The 26,285-nt window shown below is 43.9% G+C and overlaps 1 protein-coding gene across 1 annotated transcript in view; it reads right to left on the bottom strand.

Annotated features, from left to right (window-relative positions):
- LOC144174927 (uncharacterized) overlaps nucleotides 1-24,963 on the bottom strand; it is a 33,234-nt gene extending 8,271 nt beyond the window's left edge. The window contains exon 1 of the mRNA XM_077703915.1: nucleotides 24,610-24,963. Coding sequence (XP_077560041.1) covers nucleotides 24,610-24,612 — 3 coding nt within the window. The 5' untranslated portion in view covers nucleotides 24,613-24,963. The remainder of the gene's footprint in view (nucleotides 1-24,609) is intronic.
- Between the last annotated feature and the right edge of the window lie 1,322 nt (nucleotides 24,964-26,285).

Raw genomic sequence — 26,285 nt, 5'->3', positions numbered from 1 at the left:
CCATAATTGTCGTTAGACAGAGGGGATTTTATGTTATATTTTATTTGCATGGGGCGGTAGGAACAAGACCACAAACTTCCCTAGAGTAAAATGACGATAAAAAACGACCTTCGTGGGACAAGCGATGAACCGAGTGCACAGGCATTGATATCCTCCTCTCCCGACGGCGATCATTTACTTTTACTGCCCCGGAAAAAAGAAACTAAGAAAACGATGGGAAGGTTCCAAGTGCATGCGGAGCTTTCCTATTTTTTTTATTACGATTGAATTTGTTTTTTTTTCTTTTTCTCCTCGTCAGGCCCGGCTACGCCAATAACGGCGCAAGTTCTAGCGCGCCGTTCAGGTGGTCCCCGAAGAGCGCGTGGCATTCTGCAATCATGGCGGAGGGAGACGCCGCGCGTGGCAAGCAGTATACGCGACCCCAAAAATAGGCGACCACGTTGGAGAGTGTAAAATGATGCTGTAACCGTTGTCCCTGCGTAGATAGCTATGCTTCACTGTGAAACACCATATGTGGGAATGCCACCTTACAATGACCAAGCTTACACCAATCCCCTTTAAGTAAGCTTCACCCCTGTACACAAATGCATTGCCAGAAAACCTGTTCAGCGGCCATAGAAGCCGGCATATCAAAATATAAAACCCTAGGGCTTTCAATTTTTTATAGTTTTTACATACGCAAACAATTGTTCTGCTGCATTCGCTATGTCGCCAGAGGCGATCTGCTGGACCCCAGCCGCAGACAGCTTCGCTTTGAAACAATAAAAAGTCTCCTTTAAAATGTGGTATGGCTTGTGGCGAACCACATGGACGACCCCGGGCCTCTGGCGTTATCGTGATGTGTAGAGAAGTTGGCCTACCCGTCGTTGAATCCTGTATGGTCCTAAATACCGCCGTAGAAGCTTCTCGCTGAACCGCGTCGTGGTACTTGGTTCCAAACCTACACCCCATCCCCGGATCGATACATGGCGTCGAAGGTTGTAGCGTCCGATGTTCACCAGCTGCTGGTCCATTGTACGGACGCGAGCAAACTGTCACACCTCCTCCCGCACGGTTGTAGCTACCCAATGGACGTCGGTTTTGAGGTCATTCTCGTCTATGTGCGGCATCATAGCGTAGATCTTCATAGATGTCTTCCGTAGACTTCCTTGAATAATTTCATCTGCGTCTTTTTCTGGATAGCTGTATTGTACGTGAAGGGGACGTAAGGGAGGCCTTCATTCTACGTTGCATGTTGTATGTTGTATCGACTATGACTTTGGTCATTAACAGTGCATTAGAAAAACGGGAAGACTTTGGTCATTAACAGTGCATTAGAAAAACGGGAAGCATATGTCTTATTGATTCACAGAGGGTTTTGGTCGCGCGGAATATTTGAATTTGGGGGAGAATTCTGTGTTACTTCCAGTCACATCAACCACCACCGCCTTCCCCTTACTATCATTGACATTATAATCATCATCATTATCGTCGTCATCATTAAACGCGTACGCAGCCTTCGAGGCGTTCCTTCCAGCATTTATCGTGCACGCATGACCATGCTCAGACACAGCTGAACACAGAACGCGATGGTGACCTTATATATTTTTAGGTGAAGGCTTGCGGTAAACTCTTCCGCTCATATAAAAAAGACAGATCAAGGACGTACAGATTTTCTGTATACAGTTTGTTGAAAGGGGTGTTTGGTTCTTCATATTTTAAGTGCACAGTTATAGCCTTCCTAAATTAAGGTCCGCGTTTCTCAACTTCATGTTTGTGGAAATGGATGCTTGGTTCTTCATATTTTAAGTACACTGCTGTTGACTTCCTAAATTAAGGTCTATGTCTCTCGACTTTGTGTAAGGAGCAGGCATCCTATTTGTACACATTCAAGCACACAGCAATGTGAGAAGAGATACAGAAAATATTTTAGACCGGGGTGAAAAGAAAAAAAAGAGCGCACGTGTGTCGAGATTTCGGCGCATGGTGAATATCCCGGTGCTTTCAAAATTATTCCTAAACCTTTAATTACAACACCCCTCATAGCGCAGGTGCAACTTCGGCGTGTTACCCCCCCTTCCCACCCGCCGCGGTGGCTCAGTGGCTAAGGCGTTGCGCTGCTGAGCACGAGGTCGCGGGTTCGATTCCCGGCCGCGGCGGCCGCTTTTCTGATGGAGGCGAAAAGCAAAAACGCCCGTGTGTAGGAGATTTCGGCGCACGATAAAGATCCACAGGTGGTCAAAATTAATCCGGAGCCCTCCACTACGGCGCGCCTCATCACCTGCGTTGCGTCGGCGCGTTAAACCCTACAATCAATCAATCAACCCCCCCTTCCCTAATTTTTAACATCCGGACAATGGTTAAAGTATGTCCCTCCCCAAATGTTGCGATTAGTTTTCATTAATGAAATCTTTTATATTATTTCTGCTCTCAAAACACTGCAATAACACCATTCTCCACACGCGAAAATGTTTCAATGTGGTCTGTTACTGTGGCTGCCTCTCGACTTCCAATCAACTGATTGCTCGCAGAATAGACATATTGACGAAACGGCAGCAAAAGAAAAATAAAGAAAGCTACGCACTAAACAAGTGAACCGGGTGAGCAACAAGTTCAATATATTTAATTTCACCTCACAAAGACTTTGCCTCTTTGTGGTCCATATTGCCTCTCAGTGATTCCAATCTCTCTTCAGGGAGCTGAGTAGGGTCTGGTAAACAGCGTGCCCATTACGTGTGTTGAACAAGGATATTTCAAACTGCTTCCTTAGAGGTTTATGGATCTCGTCTTTCCCGTGTTTGCTGGTCGCGGCCTCAATCATCACCGCAGCACTCTGTAGACTGTAGCGGTGTCTACGGTGTCGGTTAATTTCTTTTCCTCGGAGGAGAGGTCACTGTTTCATTCATCACGAGAGCAAGCACTTTAATGCGCAGACTTCTTTGCCGAGTACCCCCAAAGCGATGAGCTTATAACGCCCTGCATTTGCACAAAAATGTAGAATCGGGGGAAGTAACATCATTTAATCATTACATTAGCGTAAATGGAAATAACTGCTCGAACGTAATTTCGAAAAACCAGAACACGAAACAAATAGCGCAAACAGAAATTTTGCAGTAATGAACTGACAAAATCAGAAATGTGCGTATTGTACACCTTCTGAAAAAAATAAAGCAAGGACTAAACTAAAGAAGCTCTGAAAAGAACGATGATTTGGTTTGATTTTGGGGTTTAACGTGTCGAAACCGCACAGGTTATGAGGCGAGCCGTAGTGGAGGGCTCCAGATTAATTTTGACCCCGTGGGAATCCTTAATGTGCGCCGGCATCGAAAAAGTACGCTGAAAATAAGAGTACAAAATAGAAAAAAAAAATGTCAAACCGTATACCACGCTTGCATTTTTTGCACAAAAATGCAGAATTGGCGGAAGAAACCGGTTCAATCGCGATAATAGCGTAAATAGAGTGAATTGGATGAAGAGAATTTTTAAAAACTAAAAACAAAACGGAAAGGGGAAAAAATGAAAAGTTTACGACATTAAACTGTGGAGATCGGAAATATCAATCTTGTACATCTCCTAAAAAACGAGGATGATTCTCAAGAAGCCCGGTAAAGAACATCGGAAATACGAATAAAAGATAGCGAGCATTGCCAAACCATGCAACGCGCTGTATTTGCACAAAAAGGCATAAATGGCGAAAGTAATACATGTACTTGTTGTAGTAGCGTGAATGGAGCTAATTGGTCGAACAGGATTTTGAAAAAACCAAAAAGTAAGAAAAATTAAAAATAAATATATTCAAAAATAACTGATGTTAAAAATATGCGTCTTATACACCTCATCAAAACAAAACAAAGAATTAAGTGAAAAAGGCCGTAAAAGAACGTTCAAAATACGAATAATAGATATGGATAACAAACCGACCATGCACTGCACCTCGAATCCACGGGAAAATACATAGTAATAGGCGAAGTAGAGGTATAGTGAACTGGGCGAGTTGGTATTGATTCATAATATCACTGCGTGGTAACACGAGGACACAAAAACAGACACATATAATAAAGAACGTGGCACACACTACTATTTGTATCTGCCTCTTATATCTGCCTCTTTGTGTGTTTTCGTGTTGTCGAGCAGTTATATTATGAAGTAGAGGCACTTAATAGATTGGAGAATATAAATGAAAGCACAATTGAGAACACTAAGACAACCTAACGTCTTTGGTTCGTCTTTGGGTACTCGTATCCAATTCTGGCTGTAAAGAACTCACAATATAGACAAGCGGCATAGGAATTCTACGCATTATTAGACAATTCGAATTTCTGTAAAATTTTTATATCGATAATTTTGCATCCTTGGTAAGTTAAGATTGCCTGGAAAAGTGGCCGCATGGGCTGTTGGGTATTTATACGCAACGGATATCGAACGTTTTCTTTTTTGCGGGGTGGTTTTAAATTTGGCGATGTAAGGGAAGTAGTTAAATACTTTGAGATGGAGTTCGGCTAAGAGCGGTGGAGAACTATATAGTAGTGGAAAAGAACTACCTATGTCAAAAACATCCAACTACAGGCAAGATTTGTTATATTACGAAAGATAACGCTCACGTCGATGTGTACGCAGAATTAATATTTCAAAAGCAACGCATTTGATTTCAAATTCCTGTTTACGGGCCTCAAAGCTTATGAGAGGGAGCAAAGAGAGGATGCTAATGGTTTTTTTTTTGTCTTGTTTTGGTCATAGAAAGTGCACCTGTATCATCAGTTGAGGGATTCCTTAATAACGCCTGAGTAGATGGCTCCTAGTCATTTTCATGGCACGGGGATCTATAAGTGTGGTTAAATCTCGACACGCGAGCGCCTTCGTTTTCTGACTCCACCAGATAAACGGCTGCCACAGCCGGAATCAAGCCCGAGTTCTTGGGCTCAACTGTAGCACAACGAGTCTAACCGTTCAACCACAGCGTTGGGTCAGCGAGAGAATTGTGCAATGAAATACGTAATTGCCGTTCTAAGCGGGCAGCCTTAATAAGACTCGCTAACGTTACGCACTTTGGCATGTTTAGCTATGGCAGTGACCCAGCAATGCGCTTTTCGTACATTAAAAAAAAACGCTTCGAATCAACACGTTCAAATGCAGCAGTCCTATCCAGCGGACCCAGGCATTACACATCCTGCGCTCCCATTATTTTCGCTGAGGGGACGCAAGAAAGGACCGCGAAAATTTAAACTGGTTGTTCCACAAATGTCCTAATTCATTCGATTCAATTCAACTCAGTTTATTTCACCATTATTTTCTGGCTGGGTTGCTGAGCTAAAACCTGCAGTAGCAGCTTGACGAGGCCTAACCATAAACAAGTTGGGGAGCGCCGCACTATAAAAAAGTTTAGTACTATGGGAGACATTCTCAATGCTGAACTCTGATTAATATTCACGAGGTATGGTAAAGCGCTTAACATGTTCTACAATGGTGAGAGTTTTGTTATGTGCGCATTCCTTGGTGTTCGGTAAAGTTCACTGGTCTGACAGTAAAAAAAAATGAAATTTCAATAGTTCGGGAGTACACTTGGAGAATCGCACGTACATATATGGCAGATTTTCGCTGTTTTTTTTTTTATGTGTGGCAGTACTGAGCTCGCGTAGAAAATAAGGTTTACTTTTTCGAGATCTACAAATTCAGCAAATATTTAAATTATTCGCTGTGCTTCAACCTCAACGCCAGAACTTGTGCCTTGCCAAAATTAGGTCCTGATAATCCGTTATATCTGCATGCAGGTGCCTGAAACCACCAGTAAGTAGTTTTCTCCTGTTTATTTCGCAATGCATTTCTAACCAGAAACAAAGGAGGCACCTAAATCTTTTTGCGCGTTTTTTTTCTCCTTCAGAACTCGGGGCACTAGTTTTTAACATTTGGTGCTCAGCAGAACAAATCACCGTCTAGTTGAATGCATTTGCCGACAAATGTTTTACGACCGGATTTTCTAAATGCCTGCGAAATGGGTGAAGAAAAGGTGGGTCATTGTGATTACCCCCCTTCTATTAAAGTGGCAACATCTTTTCTTTGTGCTTCTACCGTAAAAGCACAAGCAAAAGGTGTTGTCACTTTACATAACAAAGGTGTTCAGCCCATTCGGTTTTTTTTTCTTTTGAGGAGAATTGTATAAAACAGGTGCTTAGCAGTTGATCGATTAAAGTATTAAGCCTACAATGGTATTAAGCATACAAACAATATTTCAAACAAAAAACGGTTTTATGACAAAATGTTTTGTAAGCATGCATATATATGGCGGCTTGCATATCGAAGTTAGCGCTGAATGTGTGATTTCTGCAAGGAGCCCACCAACTCCGGGAAATGATGCTCTTTAGCTGCTGGCTATAAAAGCAAGGAGTAGGCGCTCCATGTGGTAGCGTAACCATATACTCACTTTCCATTCGAGCTATGCCATTTTTCTTGCTTACCAAAGTTGTGGAGGGATTGTAAATATGTGTGCAAGTTGAATGTTTTAAGTACATCGGTGTAAGAATGCGCTGGTGCACACTTGTAATTCAGCGAGGGTGCGACACCATAACTTGGATTCAACGCCATTTTGCTTGTAACACTTTTTCGGCTAAAGAACCCTTACAGGGTGCCTCCATAGGACGAGATTTTTACAGCCTTATTGATCGATATATAGAAGGTAAAAAGTTTTCTAGGAAATACTAATTTGAAAATAGCCTAGAAAAAGTGGAGTTGTTTTCTGCAATTTTTTCTCTTCAGTGCATTGACAGTTATGCTAAAGATTTGTTTCCACATTTATTTTTAATCAATTTCGGCGGTGTTTCTTCGGCGTCTACTTCTTTTCTCGGAGTCGGTGTATTTTGGCACCTGACATAAATGATAGCAAAAACTCGGCCTTGTGTATTCATCTGGACATGTGCTTGGAAGCACCTGCATACCTGTATGTAATTAACTGTAGCAGTAGGTGTAACGTAACTGGTAGCACAGAACCTTATTGAACATGTGTTTATCTCTGCACATGAAATCCAAGAAAAAAAAGCAACTCCAGTTGCACTCTTGCGTTACTGTACAGTTACTACTTGAACTTACTGCAAAAAGCTGGGGATGTACATTGCGAGCGATTTGCTTTCCGTACGAACGCACTCCTTGCGGTTCTGAAAACGAACGCGGTAAAATGCGTTCACGTTAACGTTGGCGTATGACACGGGAATGGCGAAAGCGTCTTCTAAGGTTGGTCACTCCAAAATTATCAGGCTCCCCAATGTGCTGCGTTCGGCATTCGGAACTCCTTACAGTGACTAGTCTGAGTTTTTGTTTCAAGAAGAACTGGCGTACAAGGGGTTAAAAGAAATGCAAACAGTGGAGCGCACAGCCTCCAATGCAAACGCGCCTCAAAATAAACTACCGGTCTCACTTTTTGATCAAGCACTTTCCTTCAACGTAGGCCACACTTTCAAAAGCTCAGTTCACCGACTTTATGGCTAGGCAGTACAACGTACGTCGGAGGCTTTCCGCTCCGTTACTCGTATGCTTTTAAATCCCTGCACACAGCTTACGACGGATGTAGATACAGCAATATTTCCCTGCTGACAAATTAGTTCCTTTTTCTCTGTTGCTCTCGTCCATGCTAGAACCATCCGATGAAAAATTGTTCGATTTTATGAAAAACGGCGAGTTTTTTTCTGTTTGGAAATGACTATCAATATTTTATTTTATTTACAGAGTACCCTGCAGCGCCGATGCATTATAGCAGGGGAGTGGGTTGCAAAATACAAATGGCAATAAAGTCAATAGCACAGTCACTGCTTTGACAATACATAACTAAAAGGTAACACACAGCTAAATAACACTCAGACAATGACACATCACAATTGACTAAGCAGGCGAGTGAAGGTCAGATTGCTAGCAGAAACGATGTCGGCTGCCAATTCATTGCACTGCGATATATTCAATGGGGAAAAAGAAAACTATTTATAGCTGGTCCTGCACTTAATATCTCGTATTTTGTTGCTGTGATCCCGTCTTTGTTATACATAATGGGGTGGTTGCAAATATTTGCCTTCGCTAATACCTCTTAAGTTGTTATATATGCAATATAGAAGCTCCCTAAGATGTTCCAAGCCCATTGATTCTTTAATTTCTGTGACGCTTGCCCCCAAAGTGTAATTATTGAGGATAAACCTGGCTCCACGATTCTGTTTGGCTTCAAGTGTTTCTATAAAATAATCTTGGTGAGGGTCCCATGCTACACTCACATGTTCTAGGATGGATCTAACCAGTGAAAAATTTGCGACTTTTTTTCACAGATGAAGGAGCATTGCGTAGGTTCCGATGAAGTAAGTTAAGTATTCTCACTGCTTTCTTTGCGGTGTTATCAATCTGATGATTGAAAGTCAGCTCCGAAGTGAGTGTGACGCCAAGATATTTAACTTCAGATACTTTTTTAGACTTTCAGATCCAATATGGTAGGAAGAATCTACAGCTTTTAAAAATTTTGCTGAAAGAAACATAGTAACACTTAGTTGAGCTTAACCCCAGCTCCCACGTGTGACACCACTAGTGACACCACGTAGGCCACGAGGCCTACGTACTGAAAGCATGGATCCCTAGTTAAAATTAGAAATAAAGCCCAACAACCAAAGCATCACCTTCATATCAATTGCACGTTTCATTTTATTTTGTAACTGATTTGGTGTACATTTTAGAAATACCACTTTATCCATATCTTTATTATTCAAAGTGCGTTAACAACGCAATTCAATAAAGCGCTCTGAACTGAGAGTAAAATGTCTGACTTAATTTATCCTGCTTTTTTCTGCACCTAATCGATGTTTCTGCACGATGCTTCGATAAATCAGTTGTATGCTAGTTTATTTTCAAAGGCATCGTCTGCTGCTTAAGAGACTAGTGCAAAAAGAGCATGGCTTCAACTGCGCCAAGTGAATGTAAAAATCCTTTTTGCCAGCACTTTTTTAAAAGGTTTGATTAGCTATCAGGCCTTCAGGTTTTTTTTTTTTTGAGGCCGGGGCGTATGATGACCTTGAAAACACACCAACTGTAGGACAGATTTTTTTATTTAGCAGATATTGCAAGGAGTGGGCATGAGCAACCAAATTCCATTTTTGAACGTTCGTACACCTCATATTTTCTCTGTACGAGGATGTTTCTTAATGCAACGAGATCTGGGGCATCATATATTCCTAAAGAGAGGCCAAAGCCCACGGTTGAATGGGGAAATATTAGTGCAAATAAAACGCAATACGTTGCCCTAACTGATAAGATAACACCACAGTAGGCCAGTAAAACAGCCAACGTAGACCATGACGGCCCATGCAGACGATTTTGAGGACAAAATCAGCGCATGTTTGCAAGGACCAAAAGCTCCGTTCGGTTGGGTATCTTAGTGCTCAACAGGCACTTGCGACATTGTTCTTGTTTCGAGAAACGTGATGCTGGGCTCGATGCATACAGACAACAAGTGTCCACGTCCGATCTCGTGCAAAATTACAAAGGCAGGTACGGCGGTTTTTTTCAGAGGGGTTGATGGGAGGACTTTTAATGACGACAATAGGGCTTGAAACACAGTGCAAAGGAACGTAATAAGCTTTTCAGTAAAATGCGGTGTGCTAGGCTGACTGGCTTCGTGCCATACTTTATTACTTAACACAAACTTCACCTTACGAGACCTCTTTCTAAACGGCGCTAAACATGAGAATATTGTTTTTTTTTTTCTGGCACCGTAGTCGCAGTTTAAGTCCTTGACACTTCGTTACGAATTAGGTATACCGTTTCCTCGTGCGTAAAGGGCAAGTTTTGTGCTAGCGTATTAACATCCACCATAATTTATCACCGATAAAATTATAATGACCCCACCTTTCATTCATATTTCAGGAAGTTCAGGATTTGATAATGGCATACAATCAGTCCTGACCCCTGTAAAACACCGAACGGGAAATCCCTATTTCGCGCATATTGGCCGAGTAAATTGGGTGGAATAAACATGGGAAAATACGAATTATGGTGCAGCCAAACGGAAGTGCAAATGAGTACCAAACTTCGCACGTTACCTACATGATCTGTATGATCTAAACACAACTGCAATGTAGACTTTTCTTCACACCATGATATCCTGGATGCTCCTCGCTGAATTTGGGAGCATGAATACGACAGGTGCGTCTAAAAGTGCTAAAACCGAGCACTTTCTTCACATCCAATAGCGTTTTAGAGGCTGGCTGGAACCGTGCCGTTTTGTGATTCATGAACTCCTCTTCCCCATGACCCTTGCTTTCCCCAGGGTCGTATGGACTCCGTTAAATAAAATGTTTCACTCACTCACGGTCTTATATGCCCGCGTACGTATGTTTAACGCTGTTGAAGATATACGCCTCTGCGACCAGTATTTTTCACGTATAAAGGAGCATCCTAGCCATAATTTCATGAGTCCCGTTGCAGCCCTCATATGCAACATATTACAAGTAACCTTAAAACAGAACAGAATCATCCGGCCTTTTTATTCCCCGCCAGTTTCACTCGTGCCTTTAGCTGGAATAAATTAAGATCATAATTGACATGTTAAGTATACGCCAGAGGAATACCCTTCCTCTGGCCTATAGTAGGAGCGGGAGTGGCGGGTGGTGTTTGGAGGACATCTGCTCCTAAATCGTGAACACATATTCGGCATCTGCATTCAAACACGCTTACACATGTGTGTGTTTGTGCGCTCGTGTGCGTGCGCATATCGGTGTTTGTGTGTGGGAAGGGAAGTTACGTATTAGCTGTTTACCAATTTTGTGTTCTTACAACTTCTTCGACACTTTTGAAATGTCGAAGGAGTTGGAAAGAACGCAATGTCGATGGACCAGTGTTGGTTGTCCTGAAAAAGGACAATTTTACTTTAGCGAAGTGCACTAAACCGGGTGTGCCTCTTTCAATCAAAGGCTTGTTCATTTTAATTTTGTCTTCATCGGTTATGCTCTTTCTGGTACAATTTTGTAATGTATACGTTCACTTATGAAACATGAAAGCAATTCAACCGAACCCAAGCTAACGGCGCCAGCATTGTCCAACAGATACTAAGAGTGGAAAGATGACTATAGCCCAACTTCGAGTGCAGTATCTTCAGGCTCTACATCGTTTAAGCATTGCAGCTTTTTGTTTTATTAACTTATAGAAAGGCACGAGCCCAAAATATTCCATAATTCAGCGTTTTTATTTGTGTGCAAAAGCCATGATTATCAGTGAATTTCGCCCTAATCCTTTTGCGACCTTCTCAAATCACTCGTAGCTCGACGCCTGCTTACTAAAGTTGTAAGCAAAAGAGTCTGCAGTTGTTAGCTTCACTTTCGTTTTCTAGTAAATATTGCGGCCATAAGACGTACTAAGTTACGGGTCATCCGATTTGCTCAACGAAGTGCAATGATTCCAATACTTAGAGCCGGCATCGAGCTTCGAGGTATCGGCGATAGACGCTAAGGTGATCTCTGTTTTTAATAAAGCATACACGGCACAAGCATCTATGCAAAATTTTGAACGGGTACCAAGCCCACGAAAAATTAATGTCCTTTATCCGCTGAAATTGAAAAGAAACCATTCAAACCATGGAAGAGTCACAACGGGAGAAAATTCCCCCCAAGAACTCAAAATGGAATCAAAGCGCACATTGTCACCGACAGCACACGTTCGCGGCCGCCCAAGTGCACAATGCCGAGCTTATCGAAGGTGCCGACTTTCGAGCCTCTCCCCCGAGGTAAGCGCCGCCGCCCTCTCGTTTTCCTGCCGGCTGCCCGTTTCGGCACTTACTTCCTCGAACGCTCTCGCCCTTATGCAACCCCGGAAACGACACCAAAACAGTGCCACTAGTTTTTTTTTCTCTACCGGCTCCTGCCGCAACCTCCCTTTCTGCCGGCCGGCTCAAATGCATTGCTGCACGAGCGCGCTACTGGCAGCCCTTTTTGGTATCCCAGCGGTAATTCTCTCGGCAAGTGAAGGGGGCCACGGAGCTGGTCGCCTTGATCGAGTCGGCGTGCATGATACACCAGCTTCGCGTTCTCGAGAACCAACAGTAGCAAAAGTCAGAAGACAGCGAAGTTCAATATGTGCGGAGAGTGCTTCAAATTGCGATTCTCCAGGAAACTGCCCACCTTCCGTTCGCTTTCTCTACCTGGCCTCAAAGAAGCTGTCAGCTGATTTTGTTTCTTGAAGTTCGCAGGAGCGTAACGCACCGTAAACCATTCCCGAAAAGCGACTGACTGCCCAGACAGTTACGTGAGTCGCGGAAGTAGAAACGCACAATGGAAAGGTCACTCGTTTTCCGTTTAGTGTTGCGCGCCGGCGGCCTCGTGGAAAGCAGCTATGAAAGGCTGACTGCGTGGCCAGGTGGAGCTATTTGCAGAAACGTGGACAAGATGAATGCGCCGCCCAGCAGGCGAAGCGTTTCGAGATGGCGCGCCTACCCACGCGTGTGGACTTTAGGTGTTAGTAGAACAGGGAAAACAGGGAAGTGACGGTTTTCATTGGTACAATAAAGGCTAACCTATTTGAGCAGGCCGCGGTGAAGTAGTAACGCCGTGTGGCCGCGTGCGGTATGTGGTTATGCATGAGTGACAAATATGAACACGGGAAGAGACTATTCCTTCAGCTTAAGCAAATAAAAAACGAAACTGTTTTTCTGAAAGAATTGCCTCCCATGCGAAGTAAATTAATGCGACGAGGGATACTTAAAGGAGCCATGAAGACAAAATACAAGTTGGGTTATTAGAAAGACTGCTTAGTCCCGATAACAATGATACCAATATCATCGCAATCTTCGAACAAATAACGGAGATATTGAAGAAAACGTGTGAAGCAGTCGCTACCCCCTAGCCAATTTCCCGCAACTTTTCTATGACGTCACGGAACCTTGTTTGTGCGATTGGCGGCCGCCTAACTGACCTGTCGCGACGACACATGACTGGACGTCTGTAATGGGGCCTCTAGTTCCATTTCACCGCATCATTTGAATGCTAACGTGCAGTTAACGCACTGAAAATTATATTTTATTGTTGGCCCGTATGACGTCATTCTTGCTCATAACACGTCACTGCGGCGCAAAATTTGATAGTTTTTAAATGCTTCTTGCTTTTCTTCATTAAAAAAACATCTTTTGTGGCTGTAATATGGAGCTGAGTGAGATACTGAATCCTAGTTCTTTCAAATTAAACAAAGTTGTATTTTCTCTTCATGGCTCCTTTAACGTTTGCGAGTATAACTGGCAGGTGTGGAATATGCAGGACAATACGCACTATCAGCAACCGCTCTGAGAGTGACGTGATTCAGAAGCTGTTGTATGGCATTTACCAACGACGAGGTAGCGTGAACGTGCTGAGGTAAACTGAAACGCTGTTTGTTGTCATGGTGTTGGGGTAATACCTTCGGATGATATGCCTGGGTTATGGTTCAAGCTCCACTGCGGGCAAGATGTTCTTTTTTGCTTCGCTCTGCCACTTGATAGGCAAATGTATCGGGAACAACAAAGTAGGTTTGCATCATTTATTTGTTGGCATTCTTGCACCTTTTCGTCACATTAGAGAGAGAACTCTACGTTTTGCGGTGTTTAATACAATAACACGTAACCAGGCGTTGCGGTTGGTGCATTTTGCAAGCCCCAACCTTCACTGTGGGGACATGACTAATCGCAAGTGCTGCTGGCTTAGCCATTTTCGTGTTTGTATAGTTGAACAGATACAGAAATTGCCAGAAAGTGGCAGGGGAGTGGCCACCACTGCTTTTTATGATTATTTTTAATATCTCGATTATTTGTCTGAAGTTCGTGATCAAAATTTGTATCATTGTTATGAAGACAAAGAGTATTTAACTGAACCAAACCTGTATTTTGTCTGCATGGCCCCTTCCAAGCCATATCTGGATAAATGATATGGCGGGAAATGGTGCTCATAGCTGCGCATACTTAGGTATGGTCACCGATTTCATAAAAAACGCGGCATTTAGTACGTAGAATGGTAACAAGGCTCCACATTACTCGAAGCTGTCATGTTAACAACTCGGTCACTGACACTTGCTTTATGAGATGTCAAATCCACGAGACGCGAAAGAATCATTGCATATGGTTTGTAGGTTTTGTCATATATGGGAACCCATCGGGGTAGCTCAATTAATAATCATTTGTGCGTCTGGGCACGAGCTCGCACGCTCGATCCCCGCAGTATTGCAGATTTTTCTGTTGAGGGCGAAAAACGAGAACGCCCGTGTGTCGATATTTCTTCGCATGTGTAATATCGGCAGGTGGTCTTATTAAATCCATCGCCCTCCACTAAGGCGCACCGCGAAGCCCACGTGTGTCTTCGGCGGGTGAAATGACAAATGCAACTTTGGTCTTTTCTTGTAACAACAATAGAAAAAATACATGAAAAGAATCGTTTGCCACATAGATGCGTACATACATAGATATCTAGAGCTAATTCACTCGCTCTTATTACGAATAACAATTGTCAAATTGACGCACTTCTGTGATTGCAGTTACGCTTTGGGCAATGTACCACCTAATAAACTACCTCCAAAATATATATTGGCCTCCTCAGTATTCCCGTTACAGATACTGCGATAGTTCACCATCAGCAAGCAACTTGTCGAAATAGATGCAAAACGGCTATTTTCTAGTGTACTTGTACTGTTGCATTTCATATTCTAAATCAATTAGTAGACGTTATAGAACTCGGGGCATAAGGTCAGTCGTACGCGCAGGACGCCGCGTTACTGCGTGAAACTACTTTCGTTAGTTATCAGGCCGGACTTTACTGAAGTATTACTAACATATATGAACAGGAAATTGAATGGAGAACGGTTATAAACACAAAGATGACTATCTGCCCGTAACCCGAAATATAATACCGTAGGAATACGAAAGAAAACTGCCGTACTTGCATTTAAAACAAGTCAGTAATTGTAAATACCTTGGTAATAACACTGAACAGTAATCTATGGTGGAACACATACATGGGAAATACTTGGTGATCTGCATTTATAGAGTGTACCAAGGCATTAACACCGAAATTTTCTTTCTAACAGGAAACTACAAGTTACTGTCATTATAAGGCAAGAACTCAAGCGCTTCCGCAGAGGCTGGCCATTTATAGTCGCATAATTAAGATAGGTGGCTACTCCAATTTATTTCAAAAATATTTAGGAACTGAGCTACCTACCAATCAGTGAAGACAAACAACACTCCGCGTGTTAAAGCGTGGATAATATGTTACCATTTCGAGCTTTTTTCTTTGGTGATAAATCGTAAGTTAGCGCTAGTTCCTTTCCCGTATTTGTTTACAATGAGATATAGTCGGCACCAAAAACCGAACACTCTTACTCCACACTTTTGCTGCCACTGACACTGAACGTTTTGCCGCAGAAAGTAGTAGTGTGGAATGAATTATCAAGTGAATAAGCGTCTTCTCTATTTCTACTTTGTTTCCATTTAATCATTGTATACGCTCTTGTTTGGATGGGGTCTTAAGTACGCACGAAAACTAATTAAATAAATCTGCTTAGACTTGTACTAGCAGGCTCCCCATGGATAGACCAAAAAAATCATGCACCCCTCTGCCTGAATGGTTGAACGCGAAACTTACTCGAGATGGATTCTTTGGCTGCCCAATCCCACACTGCTAGTGTGTGCTACTCTGGAGGTACGGACCACTTTTCTAGAATACCTACAGCAACACTCGTGTGTGCACTCCGTAAGCAGAATGTTTGGGTTTGGTGTGTACGGCGTGAGTCGGTACCTGCTGTATGGCGTTCGCTTCGACCATGTCGAAATGGAGCAATCGGATAGACGCCGGCTTCATAATACAGGGACCCAGGTTCGATTCCGGCCACGGGAAGCCTTTTTTTCTTTCAATTCACCCCCGATCATTCATCATCATCGTGAGAGACAGTTGGCTTTCCTGCTGGGTGTATTTGCGTACAACGGGATCCGTGAGGACATCAGATCTCCGCTTTGAAATGAATAAGCTAGTTTTAGACAGATTTGAAAAGCCATCTTCTGTAACTAAAGGAAACCTGCTCCAGGTGACATACTCGTTACACGTGCCACTTGCCGATGGAAAAGTCGGCCAAAATCAATATGCGTGCTGTTGGACACGTGATAATAATTCCTTGTTGTTCGCTTTGCTTCCGTCCTTTTTTTTAAACAGGTTGCAGACGCGTACGGCATGGATTTGGTCTCCGTCGTGAAGCGGTGTGGTTCTCTGATGTGGGAGAAAGTGCAAGCACGGCGTTTGTTTACCCTTCTCGATGCCGGAGTTTTTGTCACTTCAATTGTGTGGGTTCGAGTCACAATTCGAACAAGTCGATAGTAACGGTGAGCGTGGTAACTGGCGTTACCACGCCATTTTGTAATCGGTTGAGGGCCCCATTGCAAAGTGGTTGCCCGCAACCAGCAGGAAAACTTTCTCCATGACTTCGCAACCACTACTAGCACACCGGTCTCAAACTGCGTTAATTAACAATGCGAAAACAATCGAACTTTAGGATTCTTCATCCGCGTGGTTTCAATTGCAACGGCACTCTGGGCATTTCGCCCGCATTGGGCAGAGTGCGATGCAGGTGTTTCTGCTGATTTTTCACCGGATGCGAGTGTCGAAACTGACAATTGTAACTTTCGAAGCCTCACTGATGGCGATGCTGCCCCAAAACGGTCTGCAGGAAAGCCAATGATCATGGGGGAAAGGAAATATGGTTGAAATGCTTAGCTTTCTATGATCGAAAGCATGTGTCCTCAAAGTCAAAATTCAAAGCCCAAAATGCAAATCGTTGCGCCCAAAACGCACTGAAGGAAAGTCAATTTACACAACGTGTTTCCACAAAGGCGGATCAAGCACCTCAAGAAAAGAATGCTTCCCGTGGTCGGAGTCGAAACTGGGACCCCTGGCGTTATGCAGCCGAAGCCTTTCCGATTGCACTATGCCGGCACGGTAGAAGCATTTTGAATTGTGGACTTCGACATTGGCGCAGGTTCCATAGAAAAAATCTTCGCGGTTTAACCATGCTTTTCTTAACAAAGGGGCCCTCATTTTTTTCACTGTGAAGGGCTAAAGTGAGAAACGACTACAAGAAAAAGCGTTCAGCGGCACGCGTGTGAATATTTGAGGTAAAGTGCTTATATTCTGTGCTTCTTTTGATTTCTGATTGAACCATGGTGCACGACCGCCTTTGCACACTCCTTCACTGCAAATATGCAGCTCTATTTTATTTCACCCTTGTTTCATTAACGGTTGCAAGTTGCCACAGCCTTGACGTTCTTGTTCTACGGTTTTCACCTTAGGGCGACTCCTGTTGAGGTTTTCATGTTCTTTTAGACTACCCAGTGGTGACTGGTCCTTCGGCCTGTCAGTTCGCGCAGTGTTAACGACGGTTCCACTAAAAGGCTCAATTTGAAGCTCTGACCTTCAGTATTAACACCTTATGATGCAGCCAGAAACGCAAGCGCCACAGTGCGGCCGGTGAGCACGAACGCTCGGTTAATATAGGCCGCTTCATTTTGGTGCGATGGGTGGCATAAATCAGTTAGCCTTAAGGACCCCATATTGCCGTAGTTTAGATATGTAACGCAACCAGCAGTCGCTTACTGGTTCTAAGCCATCCTACTGATTGCAGGTGTTTGCAATGGTACGGTGCATTTTCAATAGTTACGTGCCGTTAGTGTACAAAAAAGAGAAAAGTTTGATTCAGTCCCTGACATTGGTTGACTGGGTACGTATAGGCGCAATTTACTGCTGCGCCTGTTCAAACGTACGGTTAGTGCCAGGTTAGAGAAAGCAAGAGTGTGATTGATTTCCTAACATTGTATCACTTGTGTTAGTGGACGCACTTTACTTCTCAACGTATGGTCTGGGAATGCCAATCTATTGATTTTTTGCATATCTGAAGGTTACGAACGATTGCGCAATGCACGCCTGCAATGAAGGCTTACGGTGGGCAAGGAAAATTACCCGCGAAAATTTCACAGCTGGAACTCATAGCGTGCTGCTTCAACGTCTGCTGTAACGAGTATACATAATTTTATACTACATCCTTCATCATGATGTAATTTGCGTGCCGGTGTTTTTGTAATTACCTCAGCTACATTGACTTGAGCTGAACGCTGCAAAAGTGCTCCGCAAAGGAATTGAATTTGTACACTACAACCTCCTTTGCTACTCCCCGCCTCAAAGTCGCGAATCCGGCTCCAGCTCGAGCGATCCGACCATGACTTGGCTCGCTTACAGTTTCCAGCTGAGAAACCCGCGCTGGCCGCGAAGAAGGAGCTGGCAGCCGGCTTTAGCATCCTTCTCACGACCTCGGCGCGCAGCGCGTGGCTTCTGGCGCCGTCAATGCATATGTATGCTGGGCGCAACGTGAGCGCTCCGTTCGATGAGACTTGGGGTCACGCTGCCGTTAGCGAGTAAAAAAATAGTGCATAGAAAAAAACAGCGAAGGAAGACAAGACCGAAGCTGCCTGCCTCTACGAGGGCGAACGGCGGCGTGGGAGAGGAAGATGCTCAGCGGCCAAGCGTCGCTTCCTGCAGCCGCCTGGTATATAACCTCTTACCAGACTAGTTTCTCCTCAGCCCGGGCGCTGCTGTTGCGTCACCTTTGGCCCTCAGCGCGCCGGGGTCCGGCATTAATCATTGCGAAAACGAACGACGATGTTCACGTTCTCTCTTCTTCTTTTTCTCTTCCAAATTGTTTCAACGGGGAAAAGAAGAACGCGTGCCACTTACGCCACGCGACCAGTCGGCGTGAGCGCGCGCAGCCCCAGCAGGATAGTGGCAACGTGGGGGCGAGCAAAGGGTGTCATCGGCGGATTGCCGGCTCGCCTGGCTGTGGCCGGTTTGCCGCTCGTCGTCTATGGGCTCTTTTGCAACGTTTGCCGTCTACCGGTCGAAGAGCGGCGAGCTGCCTCGGAAGAGCCGCGCGCCGTTAGACTTTACGGGCGCCCGCAGCCGCTACAATGCGGTCACAGCATTGCCGCCTCGTTCGCGTAGGGTCAAAACATGGCGCCGTGCGCCCATGGAGGGGAGCGCGGAAAACGACCGGTGCGCCAACGCGAGCGTCCCGAATGATGGTATGCTTGCGTAACAAGTGGATTGATGGATTGTGAGTTTAGGCAATCGTAGATCTTCGGCTAACTTTGCTTGCGGCCGCTCATCGCACCAAACAGTTCTTTTTTCGCTTGGTGGGATGTTCGAAAGTGTCTCGCGGAAGCTTCTTCAGGCAGCCTTCTTATGGGCCAAGAAACTAGAATCATTGTAAGAAATGAGTGGCTGCTGACCACTTTGGGGTGCCAGAATGAAGCAACCAGACATCTCTTTACGAATTAAAAGCGGGTAAAAGATCCGACGACGCTGTCTTGGCTATTCGTGTAGTTCTCATGTTGAAATAAGTGTCGAAAAGTTCAAGACTACATTTGAATCACACACGTTTTATGTATGTAGTGACACGCATATGTATCAATTGTATGGTATTCGTATGCTTCATTGGTATCCACATGAGTCGCGCGTTTGGTATCAACCTTAGGAGAGTTTGCCTGTAGGGGCAAACTCAGGCGTTCTTGCCAGGCTTACCAATCCGGTCTCGCGTAAGTAATATATTCAGATAATTTGCATAGATCAATTCAAATTCAAATAACTTTTTTTCATAATGAAAACGCTGAAACGCAGTCAGTTGCTTTTTTGTTTGCAAATTTTCTCCTCTAAATTACCCAATAATTGCTCTTACTTGCGATAAAGGGCAACTCTACAACTGCCTAAATCTAGTTTGCCAAAAACTGCGTGATAGTTTGATGAAGCTGTATTGATGATCTTGTTTTTCGTTGGTACAAGAGGAGAATCTCCTTAAACAACGTTTGTTCCTGAGAACTTGTACTCTAAGTATAGGTCGACTTATACAAATATCACTCAAATTCACTTGTAGGACATTCAATTTTAACAGAGCATGAATTTACATAGAAACGGCGAGACCGCATATTGTAAAGGGCAAGCACATATGCAATTAGCGTGTTCCCCAACATATGCTATGCAAAAGCAACATAATTTAAATTGCGGTTGCCTTTGTTTAAATCGCTCAGACAACCGCAAACTTGCACCGGTTGGTTTATGTCGAATTTCGATTAACAGTGTCACGTGGGGCAAAGCAGAAACAAGACTGCTCAAAGTGCTCGGAAGCAATCGGACGGTTTATCAGCTGTAACGCGGAGCATGTCCGAGGAAATTGGTGGGTTGCGGGGACAGAACACCTTCAGAACCGTATGCATGCCGAAAAATGACATATTTTGTTCGGGCATTAGGCGAAGTCTCTCTTTCTTTTTATTTTTGTTTTCACATTCCCGGTGGCGTAGAACACAGCCCGAAATATTTTTCTGGCTACGCCACTGGTCTGAGGCGTGTGGGACCACAAGATAAGGAAACAGAAAAATGAATAAAAAAAAAGAAATAGTCGAACAAAGTTGTTATAATACGCGTGACTCCTTCATGAAGCCCTATTTCCCCCTTGTTCCTAACAGCGTTTTCCACAGACTGCAAGAAACAGGAACAGTTACAAACATCTCCGGCGTTCAGAGAAAGAAGGCCTTAAAAGATATGATGTTCGAATGCTCTTCGGTGTATAAGGGTGACGAGATAACAAATTGTTATTCCTTTCCAAATACCAAAACCAACAGTAGAAAATAATATGCTAAATTATTTTGCACTGTAACGCTGCCAGCTATGGAAATATGTGTCCCGTACGATCGAATTTTATAGAGGCCAGAAATCTTTGTGAAACGATTTTTTAAGGTTTAAGAGAGGAAAGAGGATCGAATCCACGTCGCCTCTGGGTTTTCTGACATGTCAGATAAACGGGAATTACTTATGCCAGTTGTCCGCAGACAGCTGACATCTATACCGGGAGGTTCACCTGGGAAAGGCCTTTTACGAACGTTACTTTCCGATTTATTTATTATAATAGCGCTCTCGCACCGACAAAAAAACTTTGTGATAATTTTGGTAACGCGCTTAAATTCTGAATGAACAACAGCTATGGTTACATCATAAGAAAAGAAACAATTTTAAGTGGATCGAGGGGACATTATACGTTGGGAACTTTAGATGAGAACACTCTCATGCTAGGGAAAATAACTGAGATTGATTTTATTAATAATTGTTTTCAACATCGACTATTATGATTTGTTGTTGAGTTGTTTAAGCAGACCCTTCTTCTCAATTATTTTTCAGCCATTATCACCCAGATGTTTACAGCACAACGAACATGCAGATGTGTTATGCTAACAGATACTTGCTATCTGCATGGTTTAGTTATTCTTATGATATCCAGCGGCCATAAATGCAGCAACTGCATGTCATCAAAATTATTTGGTTAAAAAGGTCAAGTACTTACACCATAGAAATTGCGCAAAGGTATTTGATATACTTCATGTATCAATCAAAGGGGTTCTAGCTTTCTTGAGGGTATATACACACATTACGATTACTTCGAGTAAAATCTTCATGGTTCGAAACAATAATAACTGATGAGCTTACATCTTCATAATAAGCAAGAAGGTTATTTCGCATTTTATTTGGTATAGTGCTGCTCCAAAATCGCTCACGGTCTTAAAGTTTCGGTGTAAATTGGCTAACTAATAGGCCTTCCTGAAATTCCAGATTTACGCGCGAATGTCTCTCAAAGCCAGGCATAACAAAAAAACAATCTACCCACGAGCTCGATGCGTATGGAGGTATCTAACCATGTGTAAAGGCAAGACCCTACTCAACCACTGCACTCAAGAACAGAATGTACCCTTGAACGAATGCAAATGGGTAACTTTGCACGGCAGGTAAAGTTCGGCCGCCAGCTATCACTTAAGCTACCGCAAAAAAAAAAAAAAAACAATCCCGCATTTTCCACGCGTCTGCAGCTCGGCCCGAAATTTGATGTCGCATACGTCCGGTGGAATTAAGGAAGGCCGATGCAGAATTTCTGCGAGTGGCCGAGCACCGTAGCGCTGGCCTTGGAGAACGGCTGCGGTGGGTTATCTTCAGACAATCAGTTACCAGCAACGACAACGTCGCTACTTGGTCGATAGGCCGGTTCTTGCATAAGGAGAGGGGCTGTACCGTAACGGCGGCTGTTTTCGTCACCGAGAGCAATGCGTTTCCCGTTAGACAAGCTGTTCACGTGTATTGGTTGTATTTTTTATTCTTCGCACGAAGTTATTCCGATCAAGAAAACCGCATTAAAAGCAGTCGCTCTTTCCCAATGCAAGGTCAAGCTTCTGTCGGTATAGCACGAGTCTTTCGTAATCGGGAATGGTGATTCGAAGCTGTATTATTCGTGTTTTTTAATGAAGACGAAAGAAAATATTACTACGGCTAATGTGAGTTACAGGGCTTTCTAAGATGAAAGATACTGTCCATTTATGACATATTATTGAGCTAACACAAATGCTGAAACGGGATCAGTGAAGGCGACAAAGAGAGAAGGCATTATTTGGTGTACTCTGGCTCTTTTTGCACGGGATTTATCTCAAAGATTTTCTGTTCCTTTTGTAACACTTATGTACGTGCACTTTCCGAAATCCTTATTTTTCACCGTTACTTTCAAGGTGGGCTCTTTTAGCTGACTCACTGAAAGGGCATCTTAAGCATAGTCACTCTTATGACGCAGAACCGAATCACGCAGACATCTTAAACCCTGGGTAACCTTTGCTTTGGTAAACTTTGCTTGGGTACGTTCTGCTTTCACGAAACCATCAATTAAGTAACTGTGACCTGGTTTTCTCAAACAATGCCGCAAGATTCGTGTTTTGGTTATGCAATAACTTATTCCAAAAACTTTAAATACAAACCCGGAGAAATAGATCTGGGATATCCTCACACACTTCATAATTATTCTTAGAAGCTCCGATATAATAACGGAAAACAATTTCGCAAAAAGTCCAGGGGTGTTTGTAGTACGTTGTCCTAAACTCCTAATACGTGTCTGAAGGTGTAACATAGAATTTCACCTTTCGATTATCTTTGTATGGAGATCGTTGAATAGCATTGAAACGTTGAAAATAAAATTCCACCCAAGAAATGGGCGTGTCACGAAGAAGCATATTTCATACCCGACAGCAACTAATTCATGTAAATGAGCAAAATGATAATGCACAAAGTATTAGTGCGTGGTAAATTGCGGACCTTTATTGTCCGGCCGTAGCTTTTCTATACAGCCGCTCAACAATAAGGCTTCTAACAGTAAGTAACAGCAATTGCTCGATAAGAGATATATTAAGCATTTAAGGAGAATCAATGCAGAAAACAGAGTTTCAGGCCAATTTTCATTTATTACATTTTACTTTTATTGTTTTCTTTAATAAGACCATTTGTAGCGCAAGGGGTTGAGCGGTTATTTAACAGCTTGCGCTTTTTTGTGAACCAGCAGCGGAACTAACCGGGTGTAGCCTAATTGCTAAGAGGGCATTATAATGCTTAATAAAACCCCCAAATCAATGCCATGATTCCATCACTACGGACCATACAAATATTTGTCACCTAGAGTTTAATTTGTGCGTCCGATATCATTTTCAGTAACAACAGTTGACCTGACCAGGCTCATTTACGAAGACCTCAGCGTCAGTCACACATCATCACACGATCACAACTGCATTAGCGTTTCAGGCAAGCAAAATTATCAACGAATATTTCATATATACGTGGAAATAACAGGTAGAACATAGCACTACTTAGAGAAGGATATACATGCTTCTGTTGTGCAAAGGACGCAGAAGAAGATAACGAGCATTGAAGTTCATTCACTAAAGCATCTAAAATTATCACCCGTAATGCCAAAATGAGATAATGTAAAGTGTCCAGCTGGAGGGCAACGTCCGTGACTAATCTATCCTACTCGTCTAAGGGAATACAGTAATGGAACGAGTGACAACCGTCATAAGGTAAAGTTTTCCAGATTACACAGATACGGCGTTGCAAGTCGCACAACCCCGCGAGCACTCGCAAGGTGAAATCATGTCAAACAATTTAATTGATAGCGTAAGCACGTGATATCTAACGAAGGCGAAGTATCCAACGTCTACCAGGATTACGCTAGCTCTTAAGAACGCGGTCATTTTAAAAAAGGCTTAGAAACGTAATAAAATGTCCGAAGCGCGTTTCTAGGGTGGCGATCGCTTCAGCGTGCAGATAGTGGGGCCTATCACAGTGCTGCCTCTGAAATCGTCCTTTGGATTGATTTTTTATTTATATTATTAGACCCTCCCATAACCATTGCAGCCTAACGCTCCATTGCGTCCGATCACACTTCTTGCGGGTACTTCCTATGGCGACGCTTTGAATCGCATGGCTTATGTAATGCGCTTTTCCTTCGCGGACAACTGGAGTGATAGGGTGTATTTCGGAAACTCAGGAGGATCTAATCTCAGCTATACTTCGCCACTCCTTTTGAAGAAACATAGGCCGGAAGACTGAATTCCAACTAAGAATGCGGGCAGTGCTGGTTACCGCGTGGCGCAGGGAGTATTAAGTAAGGGAAGGGTGTGGCGAAGCCGGAAGGAAGCAGGTGGGACGGCGTTAACGACTGCGGAGCTGGGCTGGCAGGCGGAAGAAGAGGCAAACACGGGGCTTCACTTACCATGGTGTCTGCTTTCCTTAGCCGTCGACGACGAGTGTGCTGCGGGCCACGTCAATCCACAGGGGAATGATGGGGGAGAAGGGGAGGGTGAAATCAACCCGACACGTCACACGCTGATGGAGCTGGTTGTGGAAGGGGGAGAGTGCGAGGAGAGAAACTGGGACGAATGGTGTGCCGAGTTCTATTTCGGTCCTCGGGCGCGGTATGCAAATTAGGCGCCAAACTGTCTCACTGATCGCCCGGGCTGGGCTGGACGCAACGGTGTACGTTGGCTGCTGCAGGCGGGGGACAACACGGCGTGCGGCGCGCGTGCGAGCCGCCCTGCTGCTGCCGAGAGTCGAGAACGCGCTAAAGGAAGGGTGCCCCAGTCGCAAGTGGGTTTTATACGACCGGTGCTCGCATGACCTAGTGGCCTGCCCAGCGAGTCACGTGGCGTCTAGGAAGACATTCTGCAGGAGAGAGCGCCGGGGGAAAGCAGCCGGTGTCCCCAACCTTCCCCCTGTCGCCTCCTCTCTGGACGCGAGAGAGGGGCCCGGCGAAAGCGCACACATGCGTGGGATCTCCTCTTTCGTGATTCTGTTGTGTGAAGAGAAAGTGATACCCCCTCTTCCAGCGTGTTATCTTAGCTCAGAATACAGTGTAAACATTGACCGAAGCCCTCCACTGCTTGGGAAGTGGATGTCTCGCTCTTGGGCCATCTTTCACCTAAACGTCAAAGACAATACGAGTTGGTTTCTGCACCTTGACCTGAGTATTTGCGAGATGAGCGTTTTTAGGAGAACATTTCAAGATTTTTGGCATGCAGTGAGCATACAGTGAGCTCCTCCTTCTTTGGACATTAGGGTCACCGTACTGAAGATGGTATGGTGTGACGATATTGGAGAATGATCCTTCAAACTTCCGCCACCCCGCAGCATACGAAACGCTCTTGTCATTTTGTTCGCAGTATATAATGCGGTAAAGTGCTCTTCGTTTTTTTGGAGTGGCTGGAAGGGATGTTGGTCATAGTATTGTTACCCGCCCAGTGTATATTTCGTTACAAAGCATTTTTCTTACAGTGGAGGCTTGCTACAACGCTTGCACATTTTAGACCAGCCATTGCTGCTTTAACTTTACCAAATGGCGCGGGTCGGTTTAGTTGCTCTGGAAGATGACAAATGCACAATTTGAAATGATTTTGGTCATGCTTAGTAGCGCAGAGTGCATATAGCTCACATTTATTGCATTGGTTCAGACTCAGCCTTCTTGAGATGATCTCGAGGTCTGACGGCTAAGTGCTCCAGTTAGCTTATGGACACTCTCAGGTCTTTGGACAGTTCTTTATGGGAAAAAAATGCCTTGTCATAGCCAATGCTGTTACTGATGGCCATGACACTACGTTTCCAGTCAGGGACACAAACAGATCTTGAATACGCCTCGTTGTGCCTAATGGTTCGCTTTTAGCACACCCGATATTATATGGAGCAACTACTGAAAGGAGCCCACTCTTGGCCATCCGTGGAATTTAGGTAGTCCCTGGTTTTCATTTTAACAGACTGTGTTCGAGCCCCCGCCATTCAATGTATTTTTGTTTAATGTTCCTGTAAAAATGCTTTCTTATATCGGTACTACAGATATTTTTTTCTAAATAAAGATGCTTTGTCATCTTTTATTATGATTTAGGTACGGCTCCACGT

The sequence above is a fragment of the Haemaphysalis longicornis genome, unplaced genomic scaffold, assembly GCF_048455015.1.
Source record: "Haemaphysalis longicornis isolate Haplotype H1 unplaced genomic scaffold, Haemaphysalis longicornis Haplotype H1 scaffold_3, whole genome shotgun sequence".
In the NCBI taxonomy this organism is placed as follows: Eukaryota; Metazoa; Arthropoda; class Arachnida; order Ixodida; family Ixodidae; genus Haemaphysalis; species Haemaphysalis longicornis.
This window is presented reverse-complemented; position numbering and strand designations above follow the sequence as displayed.